Below are 21966 nucleotides of genomic sequence, written 5' to 3'. Positions count from 1 at the left end.
TAAGTGTGTCCAAGCACTATTTATTTAGTAGAAAAATACCTCAAAGAGAGGTTCCCTAAGTCAAAAGAAATACTTAGTTGATTACAAACATAAAAAAATGTTTAAGTATACACATATAAGATGAAAAAAAATTAGAAGATAAAACAAATAAATTATGTAACTAAATTCTAAAAAGAAAAATGCTAATAAGGGCTCTTAAAAATCATGCACATAAAAATATGGCATGCACATTAAAAAAAAACTATAGTATCCAACATCACAACAATATTTTTTAAATGGCGGGTATCTACAAGTGTGGCATGTTCAAATTGATAAAATTGTAAACACATGAACATAGTGGCCAATAGTTTTTTAAGTGGCATGTTGTCAGCTGATCAGTAATACATATGATCGATCTTCTTCAACTTGACCATCTAAAAAAATATATGAAGATCCATTAAATTTTATGTCCCCCCATCACATACCAATATGAAAAATAAATTCTGAGGCAAACCAAACAAATTGTTAACAATATTTCTTTCAAAAAAATTATCTAAATGAAAATATATCTATGGAAATAGAAAATCAAACACAAACTAAAGATATATTTTTTACAATAATAGGAAATCAAAGAATTCAACAACTGAAATGTATAGGAAACTAAGGTCTTGAGGTCTAACCTCTTAGATTGAAAGCCCGATTTGCTTGAGCATTAGCTTCAATGTTAAATTCCTTAAACATAAAGAAAAAACTTGTTAAATGGTGTTGGTGATCTTTGCATGTAAATATTCATATAATAAAGAACCTAATGATTAGCAAATATCACACACACCAAATCACTAAATAAATACCTTAGGAACGTGTTGGATGCTGAATGAGTGAAAGCAATTGATAAGTTGTAAAGCCTCATCATCACATAAGCTCTTTAAATGTGGGTTGTTCATTTCCATGGAACCCTGAAGCTGTTGCAAAATCATATAATTACTTAGTATTATCAAATAACCATGCAACATTCTAGGAACAATTGAATTATGTTTTCTTTTTTATCAACATTCAAATGCAAAAGGTGAGAGATTGGAAAAACATGTTAAATATACTAATGCATACTTTATAATATAACAAACCTGATTGATAACAAGTTGTGAATCTCCTTGCACAATGATGTTCATATATCCTTTCTGGATTGCTTGATTCAATCCTAAGATCAAAGCGCGATACTCAGCGACATTATTCGTTTGATAGCCCAGTCCTTCGAGGAATTGATATAGCTATGAAGAAAAGAAACGTAAGAGTTAGCTACATTTTATAAATAAATAATACTAATATAACATATAATTGAATTGAATTGAATTGTTGCATGAATTTGATACCAGATTCCCATTTTCAACAAACAATACAACTCCTGCACCAGCTGGTCCAGGATTTTCACTAGATGCACCATCAAATTGAAGGATACACGAACTCTGCAAATAAAATTTAAAATTTTGGAGTTAACATAACATATGATTGTCAAAACTTTATAGTTTCCAATTTAGGTATAATAATTTTGTATAATAAGTTATTACGTATATGAGAAGACAGAAGTAAACAAATAAAAAAAAAATTATTACAAAAATAAATCTTATTAATTTATTTATTTTAGAATTAGAAATAAATGATTGGGTTTTCATATCAAAATTACTAAACCTAACGTAGTAATCGGAGTCGGAGTTCCAACTGTATTCTCCTTTTGTACGTGTGGATTTTTTAATGACTGTTATCGTTTCGTGTATCTATAAAAAAAAAAATTGTGAACCCGCATACAATATTTTTTTCAATTACCAAATTTTCAAGTAAAAAGGAAATTAATATTTTTGCTTCAATTCTTTATTTAGAAGAGACTTGTCAATTAATAAATGGAGGTAGAAGATACCGCAGTGAAAGGTTTGTTACAGATTACTACTACAACTCAACATAATAAACTTCTTTACAAAAAAATAAATTTAAAATTGCGAGTGTGTGCAAAAAATTAGATATCAAACTTTTTTTTTATTATTTGATCTAAAGCTTTTAAGAAAGCCTTTAACCTATGAAGCACGGATAGAGACACCTGACATGACACGGACGCTGACACGTCGATACCGCTAATAATTTGAAAAAATCACATAATTCAGTGTTATTATATGTGTCGGTGGTGTCGTGTCGGTGTCCGACACGACACATGTCCGACATCAAAACACGCCTAATCTAAAGGGTGTTCGTGCTTCATAACCCTTAACTTTTTTATAGGTTCTATATAAAGAAGATAATCTTATTTTCATAGTCCAGGCAAACTAATATCGACACATATTTTGATCATACTCTTGTTATGTTCTTAACTCCATGGAAAAACATATCATATATGAAGAAGATGAGTCACTTACTTGGTTTCCCCGCATCGTGATCTTTCTCTTGTTTCACTTTCTTTTTACTCTTGCCCCAATTCTTGCTCTAATATTTTTGTATCTTTCAATTGAGTCACACTTCTATATATAGACGTATGATAGTATGATAGTTATAACAAAATATTTGATTGGCTGTTTATAATAGCAGAATCTGATTTGTTAAATATTAATTTTGTTTCCACATTTTCTTCCTCAATTTTCACGATATTTATTTTTTAGTCTCTTTACTAAAATAACATAAATAAAAATATTTGTCCTTCAAAAAAAAAAAAAAATATTTGTGTCAAAAAAGATGAATAAAAATATATCCTCTCAGAGAAAAAAAAAGAATAAAATTTTATGTGTTACTTTTTCTTCTCTTTTTTTTTTTTGTTTGTTCTAAAGAATTTAATGACGAAATTCACGCATGAAGTGGCAAAATTCGAATTATAATTGTATGTGTAACACATTATTTCAAAAAAAAATTGTATGTGTAACACATTACCAAAAATAGTGATTTCATATAGTTTCTTAAAGAGTATGTAAGAAAAACATTCAATATTTACAGCTATTTTTATGGAATTCATAAACTTCCAATTTATTTGAAATCAAATATCACAAGAGTAATAGAAGGAACAGAGTTACTCGCAAAATTATTACATATGATATTATTTCCAAATATGATTTACAAATATATTGGTAAATAATTTTATTTTTGGTCCTTAAAAAAATTATTATTGGTGTTAACCCTCCGGTTACTAGGGAAAGGGGCACTAACAATCAGAAGTTCGGCCGCGGGGTAAGTTAAGTATGGCAAGAAATCGTTCCACTAAGAATAGAACTCGGGTTTTCCCGAATGATATTGCTAAATAATTAATATTTTAAGAAACCTTGAAAAGCATAAGAAAAAGTAAAATTATAAACCTTCACAACCATATGATTAAATACTTACAATAAGGCCTTGCATTAAGCTAAGCAATACCAATCCAAACATTAAAAGCACTTTTCTAGTTCCAAAGTTAACAACATTTAAATAGGCACAAACTATACAAGAAATGACACAGAAGATTTCACTCCAAAAAAAATTGTCACATAAGATATATAGTTAGAAATTTAATTGGAACCTTTGTTACAGCTAAAATCTCCACAATTTTCACTAGCTGAAGACAAAGGCATAAGCCATGTATGCTGCTAGTTGAACATTATTTTATCTCACAATCTTCTTCAACCTGACCAGCTGCAAAAGTTCAAAATCACTTAAAACTTATGTTCCCTTTCCAAATGAAGATATGAAAATAAAAAAATCTAAGGAAAAATAATGTATACCATCATAGAGCAAATTTCTTTTTGAATTGTCAAACTAGTTTAGATATTGAAAAAATTTAACTGAGATAAGTCATGTCTTGTATATAAGATACGAACGCGAAGTCTTATTTAGGTTTAAATTTACTCGAGAAATATCTTAATTATTAGGAAAGAAGAGAAATGAGAGTAAAATGATTTGTTATTAATGAATTGATCATTACAACTGGTATATATATAAAACTGTAAGTGCATGGTAACCTATCATAAGCATGCAATATATGATAAGAACCCTAACAGCTGTAACTTGCTCAGCAAGGAATTGTAAACTAAGTGATATTATGATCACTGAGTAATATCCCCCCACAAGTTGGAGGTTGATAGATGTTAATCAAGCCCAACTTGGATAATAAGGCATGAAATGTCTTTGGAAGTAAAGCTTTTGTAAAGAAATCAGCTACTTGGTCTTGTGAAGAAACTGGTAGCAGCTTAAGTATGCCAGAATGCAGCTTCTCTCTGATCAAATGGCAATCAATTTCTAAATGTTTTGTGCGCTCATGAAACACAGGGTTAGAGGCAATGTTAATGGCACTCTGATTGTCACAATAAAGCACAGGAAGCTTGGTACAAGAGACATGCAAATCTCTGAGAAGATACAGAATCCACTGAAGCTCACAAGTAGCAGATGCAAGAGCTCTATATTCAGCCTCAGAAGAAGATCTGGATACAGTGATCTGCTTCTTTGTCCTCCATGAAATGAGAGAGCTTCCTAAAAAGAAACACTGACCAGAAATTGATTTTCTAGTGTCAAGACAGCCAGCCCAATCTGCATTTGAAAATCCTTGGAGGGTAAGAGAAGTGTTTCTGGGAAAGAACAAACCATTGCCTGGACAACCCTTGAGGTACTTTAAGACTCTGAGAGCTGCATGGTGATGAACTTGAGTTGGTTTAGAGAGAAATTGACTCAGTTGCTGGGTGATGAAAGTAATGTCTGGCCTGGTAGTGTTGAGATATAGCAGTCTACCTACTAATCTCCTATATGCAGGAATATCATCATAGAGAGGGCCAGAATCATGATGAAGCTTAACTGATGAATCTGAAGGAGTGGATACAGGTTTGGAACCTATAGTACCTGAATCATCAAGTAAGTCCAAGCAATATTTTCTCTGACATAGAGAAATACCTGATTTGGAATGTGCAACTTCAATGCCTAAGAAGTATTTTAACTGGCCCAAATCCTTGATTTTAAACAATGAATCCAAAACACATTTGATGTGAGTGAATTCCTGAAGAGAATTGCCTGCAAGGATGATGTCATCCACATAAACTAAAAGAATAGTAAATGAGGATGATGTTTTCTTCACAAACAAGGAATGATCAGAGGCTGCCTGAATGTAATCATGTTGCATGAGAGTGGAAGTTAATCTTTCATACCACTTCCTACTGGCCTGTTTCAAACCATACAAGGACTTCTGCAATTTACAAACTTGGTTTGGTTTATCAGTCTTAATGCCAGGTGGAACTATCATGTATACATCTTCTTGAAGTTCACCATGAAGAAAGGCATTATTAACATCAAGCTGATGAATGTGCCAGCTATGAATTGAAGATAAAGCAATGACCAATCTCACAGTTGTAAGCTTGGCAACTGGAGAATATGTGTCAAAGTAATCCAAGCCTTCAATCTGATTGTATCCTTTGGCCACAAGCCTAGCTTTGTATCTCTCAATTGAACCATCAGCATGAAACTTGATTTTATATATCCATCTGCAACCAATAGGCTTGACATTGGGAGGTAAATCCACAAGCTTCCAAGTACCAGTTTTCTCAAGAGCTTGAAGTTCAGTTTGCATAGCATTCTTCCAACAATCAAATTTACTTGCCTCGGCATATGATGTGGGCTCAGATTGAGAGTGAAGGGACATAACAAAAGAAGAATGAGTGTTAGATAACATGTGGTGAGAAACATAATGTGAAATGGGATATGTGGATGCATGAATGTTATTGCAAACATAATCTTGCAAATAAGAAGGAGTAGTAATATTTCTGGTAGAATGTCTGGGAACAAAGGGAACAACAGTTGAAGAGGAAGGGACAGATTCAACAATGGGAGAAGGCTGTGAAGAAGAAGTAGTAGTAGGTGGAGAAACAATGTCATCAAAAATGGGAGGTTGTGAAGGAGAAGTATCAATAGAAGGAGAAGGAGAATGATGAGAGAAATACTCCCAATCAGGTGAAGTAGAAGAGGGTGAATGAGGATAAGGGATATGATTTTCATGGAAAGTCACATGCCTAGAAACAAAAATTTCTCTGGAATGGAGATCATATAATGTGAAACCTTTATAACCTGTCTTGTAACCCAAGAAAATGGATTTTCTAGCTCTAGGCTGTAACTTTGTTCTATGAGATTGTAAGGTGGAAGCATAACAAAGGCATCCAAAAACTTTAAACAAAGAAATGTTAGGAAGTTTATGATGAAGCATGAAATAAGGTGAGTAATTTTGTAATATAGGTGTAGGAACTCTATTAATAAGGAAAACTGCATGATGAATAGCATAAGACCAAAAAGAGGGTGGAAGTTTGGATTGATACAATAAGGCTCTTCCAACATTTAAAATATGTTGATGTTTTCTTTCAACCCTACCATTTTGTTGTGGAGTTTCAACACAAGATTTTTGATGAATAATACCATGAGATGCATAAAATGAAGGTAAATTGAATTCAGGACCATTATCAGATCTTATGAACTTGGGGGTTGTATGAAAATGATTTTTGATCATGAGAATGAAGTTCTGGACATGACTAGATACTTCAGATTTGGTTTTAAGAAGAATAACCCAAAGGAATCTGCTATGGTCATCTAAAATGGTAAGAAAGTACCTATGTCCATGCACAGAAGTGACAGATAAAGGACCCCAAATGTCCATATGTATAAGCTCAAAATTGGTAGAAGCATATGAAGAACTAGAGATAAAAGGTAAATGCTTATGCTTGGCAAAGTGACAAAGATCACAAGTATCTTTATTATTGAAAGTAATATCAGGATACAAAAGAGACATTTTGGAAAGTCTTTGATTAGACAAATGACCAAGTCTAAAGTGCCATAAGGCATCATTGGGTACAAAATGATCATTTTTATTACAACTGAAAGGTAAAATAACATTGCAAGAAGCACTAGAAACAGAAGGTGACTCAATATTTGAAGCCTTGCATGTAGGGTAAAACTTGTACAAGCCATCCACTTGTTTAGCCAAACCAATCATCTTCAAAGACTGTGTGTCCTGTATGATACATTTGTCAAGATGAAATTGAAAGAAACAAGACAATGATTCACATACTTTGGCTACAGAAATGAGATTGAGTTTAAAATGAGGTGAATAAAGAACATGATGCAAGGTAAACTTGGAATTGAAAGAGACAGTACCAGCATGATAAGCTAATACCAAATTACCATTAGGTAAAGAGACATACATAGGTTTGATTCTATAAAATGAACTGAAATATGAAAGATCACAACAAATATGCTCATTTGCACCTGAGTCAATGAGCCAAAAGGAAGGTTTACTTGTGGAAGAAGAAACAGAAGCAGATATACCTGCAGAAGCATCAGGTGTTGCAATGCTGGTGGAAGTGACATGATTTGAAGTAGCTTGTGAAGGAGGAGATGCTGAAACAACTAAATTTGATTGTTGTAGCATGGATACAAGCTGAGCAAGCTGCTCTTGAGAGAAACCAGCAGATGAAGAACTTGCAGAAGCACCTGAACTAGGAGAAGATGAAGTACCAGTTTCCACATCTTCTTGACAAGCAGCATTTGCATTGGCACGAGGCATGGATCTATTGTTAACATTGGGGTAACCATGCTTCATGTAACAAAAATCCACAGTATGATTTGTACGGTTGCAGAAAGTACAAAACCTAGTTGGTTTATTACCATAGGAACCTTTACCACGCCCTTGAGGTTTCCTTGATTCAGAAGCATTAATTTGAACAGAGGAATCTTCAGAAACACTTAATGAAGTGAGAGAAGCATGATTACTCTCTTCTTGAACAACCAAAGAGTAAACCTTGTTCAAAGAAGGAAGAGGATCAAGAAGAAGAACTTGAGTTCTCACCATAGAAAACTGATCATTCAAACCAGTTAAAAACTGCATTATTTGATCTTCATTTCTATGATACTTAGCAGTTCTTGAAGCAACACAACGACAGGGATGAACACAAACACAGTTAGGGATTGGTCTGTGTGAAGATAACTCTTCCCAAAGAGATTTCATTTCAGTGAAATACTCTAAAACACTCTTAGAACCTTGCTTCAAGTTGTTAATTGATGAACGCAAATTTGCAATACGAATACGATCAATTTTGGAAAATCTTTCTTTCAGATCAAGCCATACCTCAAGAGCAGTGTCACAAAACACAATAGTTGGTGCAATAGATTCTGACACCGAATTGATGAGCCAAGATTGAACCAGATGATTACAACGTTCCCAAGCTGAACGGTTCAAATCATCTTCATCAGGAATTGGAATTGAACCATTGATGAAACCTAATTTGTTCTTCGTTCCTAAAGAGCGCTCAACAGTGCGGCTCCATGCAATGTAATTAGAACCAGTGAGCTTAGGAGTAATAGAAAGAGAATTAGGATTCTCACTAGGATGAACGAAGTAAACAGATTCAGTATCAGGAGATGAATTACGAGGCGCCATGGAAATTCAGAGAAGAAATTAAGTTGCAGAAAAACAGAGTATGAAGAAGATGAAGAGAAGCAAGAAATTGGTGCAACTGTGAAAATCAACGGCGTAACAAGGTTGAAACAACCACAAGAAGCAAAAATCACGGTGGAAAACAAGAATCAACGATCAAAATGATGATCGGAGAAGAAAATGCAGCGGAGAAAAAACGGTTACAAAACCGTTATTGGATCGTAACAACCTTTCTCCTATGGAGAAGAGGCGCATGATACCATATTAGGAAAGAAGAGAAATGAGAGTAAAATGATTTGTTATTAATGAATTGATCATTACAACTGGTATATATATAAAACTGTAAGTGCATGGTAACCTATCATAAGCATGCAATATATGATAAGAACCCTAACAGCTGTAACTTGCTCAGCAAGGAATTGTAAACTAAGTGATATTATGATCACTGAGTAATATTAATCAAAATGTAGATGGAAAATAGAGACATACCAAAATCTCATAACTCTAATTAATTAACCTTTCCTAACATATTGAAAGCATGTTCTGCAGTTTCAGCTTATTCCTTTGATTAAAAAGTGCAAGTTTGCATTCTAAGGATGCAATGTTATTCTTTTGATTAAAAAGTGCAAGTTTGCATTCTAAGGATGCAATGTATATGTTCAAAGTGCATTGTTTAATATGCACGTAAATTCGGAGATTTAAGTGGTGCAAAAAGGTGTTAGAGACTATAGAGAACGGAGCAATGTTGTTTTGTGGAAATCATGACAGTTTGGTGTGAAGCTTGTTGCAAATTAGAACTGAAACCGATAGGGAACTCAGAAAAGTCTTGAAATCTAACCTTGGAGATTTAACGCGCGGTTCGCTTGAACATCAGCTTCAGAGTTATATTCCTTGAACATTAAAAAAAAAAAAAATGTTATTTATAAACAGATTCCAAATAGTAAGACAAAAGAAAAAAGAGGAAGCTTTAATCTAAAAACAAAAAGGTAAAAATAGTTTGCATGAAATTATTCATATAATTAGGAGTGTATATTGATGCTAGTGATTATGACTATACAAATACAAGATTGCCAAATGCCAATGTAACGTCTAACATTTAAGAGAAAAGGGAAACTTATCAAACATTTTGTAAGCAAAATAATGACCAAGTGACTAAGAGTGTACCCTAAGAACATGATTGATCTTGAACGACTGAAACTTATTCATCAACTCCTTGGCTTCATTGCATAATTCGCCCATATTCGCGTTTTTTACTTTCCATATACCCTGAATCTGTTACAAAAGCAAACAAAAATGATGGTTAAATGATTAGAAAGAGTATAAGAATTGAAAAGTTATAAAAGATATTAGTGAAATATAGACTGTAATACCCCGCATGTAAAAAATAAAAAATAAAAAAAATTCAGTATCAGTTATTTTATATTTGGAATTTTTAAGAGAATGGCAAAATGGTAATTAAGCATAAGACTTTCCGGACTAAATCATATTATTTCACTGGACTACGGGTAAGGTAATATCCCGCTTAACAACACTGTCATTTGTCATCTATCTGTGTCAGTTATTTTTCCAAATTATCTAAGTTTCTTTGAACCAAGGGCAAAATGGTAACTTCCCTTTAATACCATAAGAGTAGAAAAATCTAAAGAATTCTACAAAATTCTATTGACTTCTCTCTCAAAATCATTTTTCACAATTTCCTCCCATTCTTTCTCTCTATTCCATCGGCCATCACCATCTCCAAACCCTCTTCATCACAAACTTCCATTTTTTCATGAAATCATCAAAGTTAAGCAACAAATAGGTTCCTTGTGGTGTTGTTAGTAAGAATCAAACTTCAAAACTCATCTTCTCCCTCTCTTCAAGCCAACCGCCCCCTTTCATCTTCATTCTCCAAGTTTCATTTTTCACCCCAATCTCATGGAAATCATCAAATAAGCTAGCTTTTAGAGTACCCATGATGGAATGAACAATAAGATTGCAATATATGTTGTGGTGGTTATGGTGGTGAGTTGTTTGATGTATAAGGAGCTTATGAATGACATTCATGGTGTTTAGTTTTGATTGGTATTTTGAGCAAGAAGAGGAGATAGAGTAGAAGGCGGTAACTTGGATTTGGACTTTGGAAGCTTTAAAGAATTCAGACTTTGTTTATTGGTGAGTTCATTAGATTTTAGACCTCCAATTTGAGTAGTTGAATTTTCACAATGGTGGTATTATTATTAATTATGTGCTGTTTCTAATGTATGATGTAATGGTGGGTTGAAATTAATTATGGCTGAACCATGACTGAATTTTTATGGATAGATTGTTAGAAAATTTTATGGGATTGGTTGTGAATTATGGGTCGAAAATCTTGCTGTGTAGCCTGAAAGATAATAATTGTTAGAGATTTAGATTCAACATTCAATTCCCTTCGATTTGGACATAAATTTTGTATGATTTGGACAACAAACGAACTCGGAAAGTGCATTTAAAGTTTGTAAAAATCCTGCTGGAATCTGGTTACGGGTTTTGAGACAGGACTCCACTAAAACAGTAATAACTTTCTCTCTGTAATCTGGAATCATGTGATTTTTAATGCTATGGTTAGGTAGCGAAATTACGGACGTTTTAGTACCAGTTTTATTAATTTCGGTTCAGTATTGAGGTCTGGAGAAAATTTTAAAGTATGGAGTCTGATACAAAATTTGTGCAGAATATGAGTTCAATTGTGTTAGTTCACCGAGCGAGCATGAAGCCTCGCATAGTGGAGAGGTGCAGAAGTGAATGTTTAATGATTTTTGAGCTTAGTAGGTTTCACATGCACTCTAGGTGTTTGATATAATTTAATCCTATGAATTTCATGTTTCTTGGATGATTTTTAATTAAAGAGAATGTATATGCTTTAGTGTGAATTAACATGATTATATTGAGTTTCCATGTCTTGCCTTTCAATTGCATGATTGTGAAATTAAGACTTTTGTGTTAGTGATAGAAAGTAGGATTATAGCAAAATGATAATGTTAATTGATGGATTGATTTAGGTTATACCATTTATGTATTGTACTTGAACATGTTAGTGTTGTAAAGTTGTTGAGTTGGGTGAGATAGTAGAATGATTATTTTTGAATTAGGTATCCTTATTAGTGTATCATAAAATCTCTTTTATGTTAATAAGTATGTTTATGCTAGTATAAATGTTTGAGGGAAATTATATCAAGACAATTGATGTTATTATAGTGAAGATTTGAAAGAAAATTTGAAATGCAACTTATGAGTAACATGCTCATAGAAAAAGAAAGAAAGAAAGAAAGAAATGAGAATATTGAGAAAAACTCCGTTTGCTACAACGAGAGATAATGTAGCCTATGACGTACGGGTCATAGTAAACCGTTTGCTACAACGAGAGATAATGTAGCCTATGACGTACGGGTCATAGCAAACCGTTTGCTACAACGAGAGATAATGTAGCCTATGACGTACGGGTCATAGTAAACCGTTTGCTACAACGAGAGATAATGTAGCCTATGACGTACGGGTCATAGTAATCCGTTTGCTACAACGAGAGATAATGTAGCCTATGAGGTACGGCTCATAGTAACGAATGAAATGTATAATTAATGATATAAAATTTTAAGTCAAGAATTATTCGAATAATATTTGAAAGGGAACAAAAAATAAAATTATGGAACCAAGGAAAAATTCTAAGGACCCTCCAACATAAATACTAACATAGCATACGCATATTAACATGAAAGTTATGTGTAGAATGAATTAGCTACGAAAAAATATTTCATTTAAATTTTGCCAATAGTTGGAAATGAGGAAATTTAGTTATGGAACTCCGGCTTAGTTAGCCGAAACTAGTTGATATTAGAAAAGAATCAGTGACATACCCAGATAAGTAAATCAAAGTATAAATTATAAGAGAGTATGATATATTGGAGATATATACATGATTATTATTATGGTTATGGGGATATATGTTTATGATTAGTATTATGTTTATGATTAAAGTTATGAGTATGACTATATTTATTATATGATTTGTTCAGAAAATATTTATTTATTTTATAATTTCAACGTATCCGACGCCAAGTTTAACACACATGCTAGGTATCAAAGATGATTTCTAGTAGGGGTGTTTTGTCCTTGATGACTGACTATTTTATTTATGTATATTCTAGTGTCAATTGGTGTATCTGCAGCTATTTGGATGTCTAGAATATTTTATTTTGAGTTGTACAATTAGTATGAAAATTTGAATTTTTATTTATTTATTTTAGTTGTCAAGTTTGATTGATAGGCTTGCCGGCTAGAATGATCTAGTTCGGGCGCCGGTCACGATGATTGTTTTTGGGTCGTGACATAGACCAATATAGGTATCAGAGCAGGTCGATTCAGATCGTGCCTCGGGTCAATGAATTTAATAAGATGTAGTGTGACTATTGAGTTCCAGATATTTATTCCAAATGTCATGTCTGGCTGAGCCTGATCAACTCAGACTAGTATATGACAGTTAGAACAAATGTCTGAGAGCTGAATAGGACCTTGGAGGAATGAAGCGTACGAAGAAGGAAAGGCATGATGTGAAGTTTATAATGAATTCTTTTAAGGAAGTATTCAACGCCACAAGTGTCTGGTGATTTATGAAGATGAATTTTTTCAAGAAGGGATATAAATTGTTATGGGTAAGACGGAGTACTTTAATATTATTGAACGTTACTTCGTATGTTGATACAAGAAAAGCAAGAAATTTAGGAATGAATGAAACCTTATCAGAAGACGCAGTATAAGGAGTATGATCTAAGGTGTGAAGAAATAAATCAGAGTGGCGCAGCGGAAGCGTGGTGGCTGGTACCTATGCAGTTTAAATTAGTCAGTTAGAAAGAATCAGTTCGTAATGGATGTATGTTGGAATCTAAAGTTGAAATTATGGAGAAATTATTTGTGCTTATGTTAGCCTATATTAATCAGTGTAAACAGCTTATTAGCAAGTAAATCCCTAAATTTCGAGGACGAAATTTCTTTAAGGGGGGTAGAGTGTAATACCCCGCATGTAAAAAATAAAAAATAAAAAAAATTCAGTATCAGTTATTTTATATTTGGAATTTTTAAGAGAATGGCAAAATGGTAATTAAGCATAAGACTTTCCGGACTAAATCATATTATTTCACTGGACTACGGGTAAGGTAATATCCCGCTTAACAACACTGTCATTTGTCATCTATCTGTGTCAGTTATTTTTCCAAATTATCTAAGTTTCTTTGAACCAAGGGCAAAATGGTAACTTCCCTTTAATACCATAAGAGTAGAAAAATCTAAAGAATTCTACACAATTCTATTGACTTCTCTCTCAAAATCATTTTTCACAATTTCCTCCCATTCTTTCTCTCTATTCCATCGGCCATCACCATCTCCAAACCCTCTTCATCACAAACTTCCATTTTTTCATGAAATCATCAAAGTTAAGCAACAAATAGGTTCCTTGTGGTGTTGTTAGTAAGAATCAAACTTCAAAACTCATCTTCTCCCTCTCTTCAAGCCAACCGCCCCCTTTCATCTTCATTCTCCAAGTTTCATTTTTCACCCCAATCTCATGGAAATCATCAAATAAGCTAGCTTTTAGAGTACCCATGATGGAATGAACAATAAGATTGCAATATATGTTGTGGTGGTTATGGTGGTGAGTTGTTTGATGTATAAGGAGCTTATGAATGACATTCATGGTGTTTAGTTTTGATTGGTATTTTGAGCAAGAAGAGGAGATAGAGTAGAAGGCGGTAACTTGGATTTGGACTTTGGAAGCTTTAAAGAATTCAGACTTTGTTTATTGGTGAGTTCATTAGATTTTAGACCTCCAATTTGAGTAGTTGAATTTTCACAATGGTGGTATTATTATTAATTATGTGCTGTTTCTAATGTATGATGTAATGGTGGGTTGAAATTAATTATGGCTGAACCATGACTGAATTTTTATGGATAGATTGTTAGAAAATTTTATGGGATTGGTTGTGAATTATGGGTCGAAAATCTTGCTGTGTAGCCTGAAAGATAATAATTGTTAGAGATTTAGATTCAACATTCAATTCCCTTCGATTTGGACATAAATTTTGTATGATTTGGACAACAAACGAACTCGGAAAGTGCATTTAAAGTTTGTAAAAATCCTGCTGGAATCTGGTTACGGGTTTTGAGACAGGACTCCACTAAAACAGTAATAACTTTCTCTCTGTAATCTGGAATCATGTGATTTTTAATGCTATGGTTAGGTAGCGAAATTACGGACGTTTTAGTACCAGTTTTATTAATTTCGGTTCAGTATTGAGGTCTGGAGAAAATTTTAAAGTATGGAGTCTGATACAAAATTTGTGCAGAATATGAGTTCAATTGTGTTAGTTCACCGAGCGAGCATGAAGCCTCGCATAGTGGAGAGGTGCAGAAGTGAATGTTTAATGATTTTTGAGCTTAGTAGGTTTCACATGCACTCTAGGTGTTTGATATAATTTAATCCTATGAATTTCATGTTTCTTGGATGATTTTTAATTAAAGAGAATGTATATGCTTTAGTGTGAATTAACATGATTATATTGAGTTTCCATGTCTTGCCTTTCAATTGCATGATTGTGAAATTAAGACTTTTGTGTTAGTGATAGAAAGTAGGATTATAGCAAAATGATAATGTTAATTGATGGATTGATTTAGGTTATACCATTTATGTATTGTACTTGAACATGTTAGTGTTGTAAAGTTGTTGAGTTGGGTGAGATAGTAGAATGATTATTTTTGAATTAGGTATCCTTATTAGTGTATCATAAAATCTCTTTTATGTTAATAAGTATGTTTATGCTAGTATAAATGTTTGAGGGAAATTATATCAAGACAATTGATGTTATTATAGTGAAGATTTGAAAGAAAATTTGAAATGCAACTTATGAGTAACATGCTCATAGAAAAAGAAAGAAAGAAAGAAAGAAATGAGAATATTGAGAAAAACTCCGTTTGCTACAACGAGAGATAATGTAGCCTATGACGTACGGGTCATAGTAAACCGTTTGCTACAACGAGAGATAATGTAGCCTATGACGTACGGGTCATAGCAAACCGTTTGCTACAACGAGAGATAATGTAGCCTATGACGTACGGGTCATAGTAAACCGTTTGCTACAACGAGAGATAATGTAGCCTATGACGTACGGGTCATAGTAATCCGTTTGCTACAACGAGAGATAATGTAGCCTATGAGGTACGGCTCATAGTAACGAATGAAATGTATAATTAATGATATAAAATTTTAAGTCAAGAATTATTCGAATAATATTTGAAAGGGAACAAAAAATAAAATTATGGAACCAAGGAAAAATTCTAAGGACCCTCCAACATAAATACTAACATAGCATACGCATATTAACATGAAAGTTATGTGTAGAATGAATTAGCTACGAAAAAATATTTCATTTAAATTTTGCCAATAGTTGGAAATGAGGAAATTTAGTTATGGAACTCCGGCTTAGTTAGCCGAAACTAGTTGATATTAGAAAAGAATCAGTGACATACCCAGATAAGTAAATCAAAGTATAAATTATAAGAGAGTATGATATATTGGAGATATATACATGATTATTATTATGGTTATGGGGATATATGTTTATGATTAGTATTATGTTTATGATTAAAGTTATGAGTATGACTATATTTATTATATGATTTGTTCAGAAAATATTTATTTATTTTATAATTTCAACGTATCCGACGCCAAGTTTAACACACATGCTAGGTATCAAAGATGATTTCTAGTAGGGGTGTTTTGTCCTTGATGACTGACTATTTTATTTATGTATATTCTAGTGTCAATTGGTGTATCTGCAGCTATTTGGATGTCTAGAATGTTTTATTTTGAGTTGTACAATTAGTATGAAAATTTGAATTTTTATTTATTTATTTTAGTTGTCAAGTTTGATTGATAGGCTTGCCGGCTAGAATGATCTAGTTCGGGCGCCGGTCACGATGATTGTTTTTGGGTCGTGACATAGACCAATATAGGTATCAAGAGAGGGCGAGATTTGAAAAATACTAGGTATAATGCATACTAGTGTTGTCGATCGCAGATAAAAGAAAATAGTGATTTATTCAACATTTTGTAATTAATAGCATATCGCGAAACAATAGTGATTTATTGAAATTCTATTACGCTATAGCGCTATTGGACCACTACTTAACAACATTGATGCATACTTTGTATCTTTAGAGATAACAAACCTGATTGCACACGAGCAGGGAGTCTCCTTGAACACGGATGTGCTTATATCCATTTTTGAGAGCTTGTTTCAATCCTAAAATTAATCCTCGATATTCAGCAACATTATTTGTAGCAGCACCAACTCCTTCACGCAAACGATAGACCTAAGAAGAGACATGGCAGTTAGCTGCTTTTCACAGAGAATATATATCACAAAAATGATTAATTACTTGTACAAATACAAAATATTCACCTTGCTCCCATCTTCAGCACGCAGTATAGCTCCAGCACCAGCTGGTCCAGGATTTCCTTTGCACGCACCATCAAACTCAAGTCTACAAGAAAGCTACAAGAAATGTTTTGTTGTATTATTTATCTTATAGATTGAGTTATTTTGTAAAATATCTATCTAGGTAAGATCAAGAATAATGTTGAATTGCTGCCAAAACTTTAAGAGATGAAATCAATTTTATGACTCACAGAACTTTTTATTTATAATAACCACTTGTGAATGAGTGCCTACAAATGAAGAAAATCGGGCAATTAATAGGGAGCTTGGACGTAATCTTATGGTCACTTACAGAATTCATGTGACTTAATGTTTTAATCTTGAACCTAGTGCCACATACATACTTTAAATGACAGGAAAAAACATAACCAGAAAATTCCGATCAACATGGTCAAATCAAGATTAAAGATCCGAAAGCCATAAAATGGTAATGAGAAATGATATTTGTACAACCATTTTCTAACAACTTTTTGACAACTTTCTCTCTCATACTCACATCATGTTTTTATTCTCTCTTCCTTTTTCTCTCTCTATTGTTTTTGACCAATCAAATGAAAGAAAAACAAAGTTGTCAATAAAGTTGTTCCAAAGAGTTGTACAAATATCACTACTCAATGGTAATTAACAATGCGAAACACAAAGGAGCTTACACAACTATTAGTAGAAACGTCTGCTTGTAGTTGTAATCCACCTATAGCATGATTCCTTTGCAAATTTGTTGAAAATGAAGATGATCCAACTCTCTTCTGTACAAAAAAAGGAAAAGAACGAAAACAGACGAAGCAATAAGCAATGAGCCTTTCTTTGGTAATATTCGGTGAAAATTCATGGTTGAGGATATTCCAAAGTTTACAACTCACACTAGCATCAAGTTGTGTGGCACCTTGAAAGCTCTTCGATGAGGAATTCACCATATTAGTTCTTCCTCCGTAAGAATATGGATCCTGAAAGAAAATTAATCTCTTAAACTTTTCTCCATATAATATAAGAATAGATTAATCACTATAATGATGGGAAGCCCCAATACTTCAAAAATGCCAAAGTATCGGTGTCCGACACGTATCCGACACCGATACATGTCTGATACGTCTTTGGTAATGTAAAGGTAATAATTCCTGGTTGAGGATATTTAAAGTTGATAACTCACACTGGTGTCAGCTTGCAATGCATCTTGCGATCTCTTTAATGAGGAATTTGCCATAACAGTTCCTCCTCCTGAAGAACATGGATCCTGAAAGAACATTAATCTCTTCATTAAGTTAAAAAGTTTCCAATTACAAACTTGCCAGAGACACAAATGGCATAAGCTTAAGAAGTTATCAGATATAATGATAGTTATGGATGAACCACTATGCAATACAATCCAACATAATAAGGGAGGAAAATCAATCTTGTCAAACAGCAGTGATATAGCGCCATAGAATAACAGAATTTGAACAAGCCACTATTGTTCTGTGATACGCAAATTAGTACAAAATGTAGCCAAGTTACAGCTATAACGCTGTAGCATAATGGAATCTGAACAAGCCACTATTGTCATTTGCGATTCGCAATTGACAACATTGAGGAAAACACATAAGTTGCAGCATAATGTTCAAGCTAACAATATCAAGCCTTTGGACACACAAAACAAGGGCTTTTATCTATGTAGAATCGACACTTCACATTGAAGGTGTGTTCAGTGTCCGGCACATGCCGATGGCTGACACCTATACATGTGGTTACATTCAATTATCCTATTTCATCCAATGATTATCGGTGACGACATGCAGTGCTTCATAGGCCTTTATCCAATATAAGAGGAAAATTTACGACAAATTTAAGAGAGCAACAAAAGTAAGAACAAAAAGTGTCTCAAACCTGATAAGGACAAACAGCAAGTCTTCCAAAACTACCCGCATTTACATGAGCAGCACTGATAGAGTAAGTGGCTCCCTTAAGTCCATGTGAGACAAGATACTCCTCAGTTTCTTGAGGTAAAGAAAACCCTTTAAAAACACTTACAGCTTCACCAGAAACCTGCTTGGAAAATGAAAACACTTAACTGAGAACACCCCATTTCCATTTTAACCAAAACAACAAAGAAGACATGGTTGTTTTCAGGAAGGAAAAAATAGTAAAAACCAACCCAATAAGTTCAATATAAAGGAGCTCCATTTAGGCCAGTTTGGATAAACAGTTTAATTAAGCGCTTATAGCATAAACGCTTATCATATAAGTGCTTATGTTTCTTCAAAAAAAAAAAATAAGTGCTTATGTATAAGCTATTTCTGTATTAAAAGATACAAAAAAGTCAAAATTGTTTTCATCAAGGTTGTTTTTGTAGATGTTTTTTTCATAAGCTAAAGGCGGCTTATTGACATGTCATAAGATGTTTCTATAAGCTCTCCCAAACAGTCTCATGAGTGGTTTATGATTATATTAGTGGATGGGCTTATTTCTTCATCCAAAGAGGCCCTTTATAAATGAACTCCATTTAGTGGTTCAACATCACAAAATATACATACCCAAAATACAGAAAAAATCCAAAGACAAAAACTTAGCATGAAGGAAGAACATTACAAATAAGACCTCTATATAGATCATGTTTGAATAAAAAAATCTTAATGAAGTGCTTATGTATAAGCTATTTTTATATCAAAGATAAAATAAAGTCAAACTATTTTCACATAAACCATAAGCTGTTTTCATAAGCTAACATGTAGAGCTTAAAGAAATAAGCTGAAAACAGCTTATGGTAATGTCATAAGCTGTTTCCTTAAACTCTCAAACAGTCTCACCGCTTATGCTAGTACTACACAAGTTCAAATAAGACAAACCAAACATGCTCTAGTAGTTCAACATCACAAATCATGCATAACTAAGGGACCGTTTGGATTGGCTTGTTTTTGAGCTTATGCAAAACAGCTTATGCAAATAAATAAGCTTTAATGCATTATTCATAAGTTTGTCAAGGTAGTTTATGAAAAAAACAGCTTATGAAGATACAATTTTCGTTAATAAGAACTTATGAATTAACATAAAAGCTTATTTATTTGCATAAGCTAAAAAATAAGCCAATCCAAACGGGCCCTAAATACAGAAAAAAATCCATAAGCTGGGAGAAGAACATAACAAGAAGTAACTACATTTACTGATACAACATCGTACAAAGCATACAAACCCAAATGCAGAAAAATTCCAAAGACAAAAACTTTGCATAAGGATACATACAGAAGATGAAAGTAAAGGTTGAATATCAGTGAAAGACTTGTATATGCCAATAACATTCCCTTTCTTTACAACATAGAAAGCATCTTTCTCATCAGCCATTGCAAAAAATCTGCAAGCAAACAAGCATAAAGGGTGTGATCTTAGTTATGAGAGTGACAACAAAATTCACATAAATAAATAAATTAGCTAAAAAATTGAATTTTTCAATAGTGTAAGTTACATTTTGGACAAACCCAGTTGCAGAATCACTTTTTTAATGATTGGAAAGGAGAATCAGTTTGAATTTTGAAAAGGGAAAGTGAAAGTTTTGAACTTTTTTGTAGTTGATGATGCGTGGAAGAAGAAAAGAGACAAGACAGAAGTGTGACTGTGTAAACTGTTGTTGTCGTGTTTTTTGGGATGTTCATGTTGGATTTTTTTTTTTTTTTGTATAATAAAAAATAATGAGTTTAATTTATTTTTTTAAAGAATGAATTTAATTTATACAGTGTACAAAAGTTTTAGAAACGATACGTTATGGTGTTATTTAATATAAGTTCAAAACACATAGTTTGTCATATCTGGTTAATTGTTGCGACAACACTCCTCGTGAGCTTAACTAAGTTAGTAGGGACAATGAATAATATATATGTAAGGTTTGTGGTTCAAACTTCGGCTACTACAAAAAAAAAATTGTTGCGACAATACATCTTTAGAAAAATATGTAAAATTTGTATAAAATGACAATGTATATAAATTAAATTCAAAAAGAATTTAATTAATATACACGATCAGTTTTAACATACAGTTATATTATACATGCATTAAATAATATGTTGACACCTTAATTAAGTGAACGTGTTCAATCTAATAATATTGGTGTTGTCTTTTGAGCTAAACCTTAAAAACAAACTCTTAAATCTTTTTCTTTTTTTTTTGGTACCCAAGCTCTCAATTTTTAATAGTGAAACTTTAGGCAAGTCACATTTCTGAAAAAATCACACTTAATTTTAGAAAGGTACTTCTAAATGAAACTAAAAAACTATATTATTTTTTTCAGATTATAGATAATAGATAGATTATACTTCCTGATGGCAAAAAAATACTATTTTTTTGGATGTGTACTTTCAAAGTGATTTTAAAGGGAGAAAAGTTGCTCCAAATATTAATTGACTATGACTATATGAGGCTACTTTCCTCACCCACCACATCTGTTCAGATGTAGTATGTATTTAGAAAATCCACTGAATTTATGCAATTCATATATGTGTACTTTTAGATAACTTATGTGATCTAGATTCACACTTCCAAAGCCAAATATAGACGGGTGATGTATCATTATTGTGTGTTTGTAACTGTCATCAAATACTTAAAAAAGAAATTCACTTCAAGCTGGGTACTTCAAGTATTTTAGTTATGAAAAGTCATTTTCTCCAAACAAGATATTACTAGTATGTTGGCAACTTTAATTATAAAAATGTTGGAGATCTTTTGGTTACAAATCACACAAATGAATTCAATATGATCATGAATTTGATTGAGCTGTATCATTGTTGAATGTTTTTTTAAAGCAAAAGTATCTTCCGTACGCAACTGCAAAGACTAATCTCTCGAGATAACTGAGATTCATTTAAGGGGTTGACATCTCTCAACAAATACTTCTCCATGCAGAGACTAATCTCTCGAGATCACTGAGATTCATTTAAGGGGTTGACATCTCTCAACAAATACTTCTCCATGCAGAGACTAATCTCTCGAGATAACTGAGATTCATTTAAGGGGTTGACATCTCCCAACAAATACTTCTCCATACGCACCGGCCAGTGACCAAACTCTATATCAAATGGTTAATGGCCCGAGTATCTACCATTTGTGTCGCAC

At 32.9% G+C, this 21966-nt stretch overlaps 2 protein-coding genes across 3 annotated transcripts; both read right to left on the bottom strand.

Annotated features, from left to right (window-relative positions):
* Positions 1–230: 230 nt before the first annotated feature.
* Positions 231–1468, bottom strand: LOC146912152 (uncharacterized). Its single transcript, XM_085719502.1, has 5 exons — positions 1350–1468; positions 1104–1247; positions 831–941; positions 660–711; positions 231–413 (listed from the first exon to the last, which is right to left on the bottom strand). The coding sequence occupies exons 2-5, from the start codon at positions 1146–1148 to the stop codon at positions 367–369; spliced, it is 255 nt and encodes an 84-aa protein (XP_085575628.1). The 5' UTR covers positions 1149–1247; positions 1350–1468; the 3' UTR covers positions 231–366.
* Positions 1469–3297: 1829 nt separating this feature from the next.
* Positions 3298–20511, bottom strand: LOC146912151 (uncharacterized). 2 transcript variants are annotated; one of them, XM_085719499.1, is made up of 11 exons: positions 20327–20511; positions 20107–20215; positions 18754–18912; positions 18041–18124; positions 17754–17837; positions 17544–17639; positions 16858–16950; positions 16625–16768; positions 9551–9658; positions 9225–9276; positions 3298–3618 (listed from the first exon to the last, which is right to left on the bottom strand). In XM_085719499.1, exons 2-11 carry the CDS (start codon positions 20203–20205, stop codon positions 3584–3586), a joined length of 954 nt encoding a protein of 317 aa, XP_085575625.1. In that variant the 5' UTR covers positions 20206–20215; positions 20327–20511; the 3' UTR covers positions 3298–3583. The 2 variants fall into 2 exon arrangements, with proteins under 2 accessions (XP_085575625.1, XP_085575624.1); XM_085719498.1 differs by having other exon boundaries at positions 18754–18915; positions 20327–20471.
* Positions 20512–21966: the final 1455 nt, after the last annotated feature.

Source organism: Medicago sativa, chromosome 6, assembly GCF_051527215.1.
Source record: "Medicago sativa cultivar Bolivia chromosome 6, Bolivia_mono, whole genome shotgun sequence".
NCBI lineage: Eukaryota > Viridiplantae > Streptophyta > Magnoliopsida > Fabales > Fabaceae > Medicago > Medicago sativa.
This window is presented reverse-complemented; position numbering and strand designations above follow the sequence as displayed.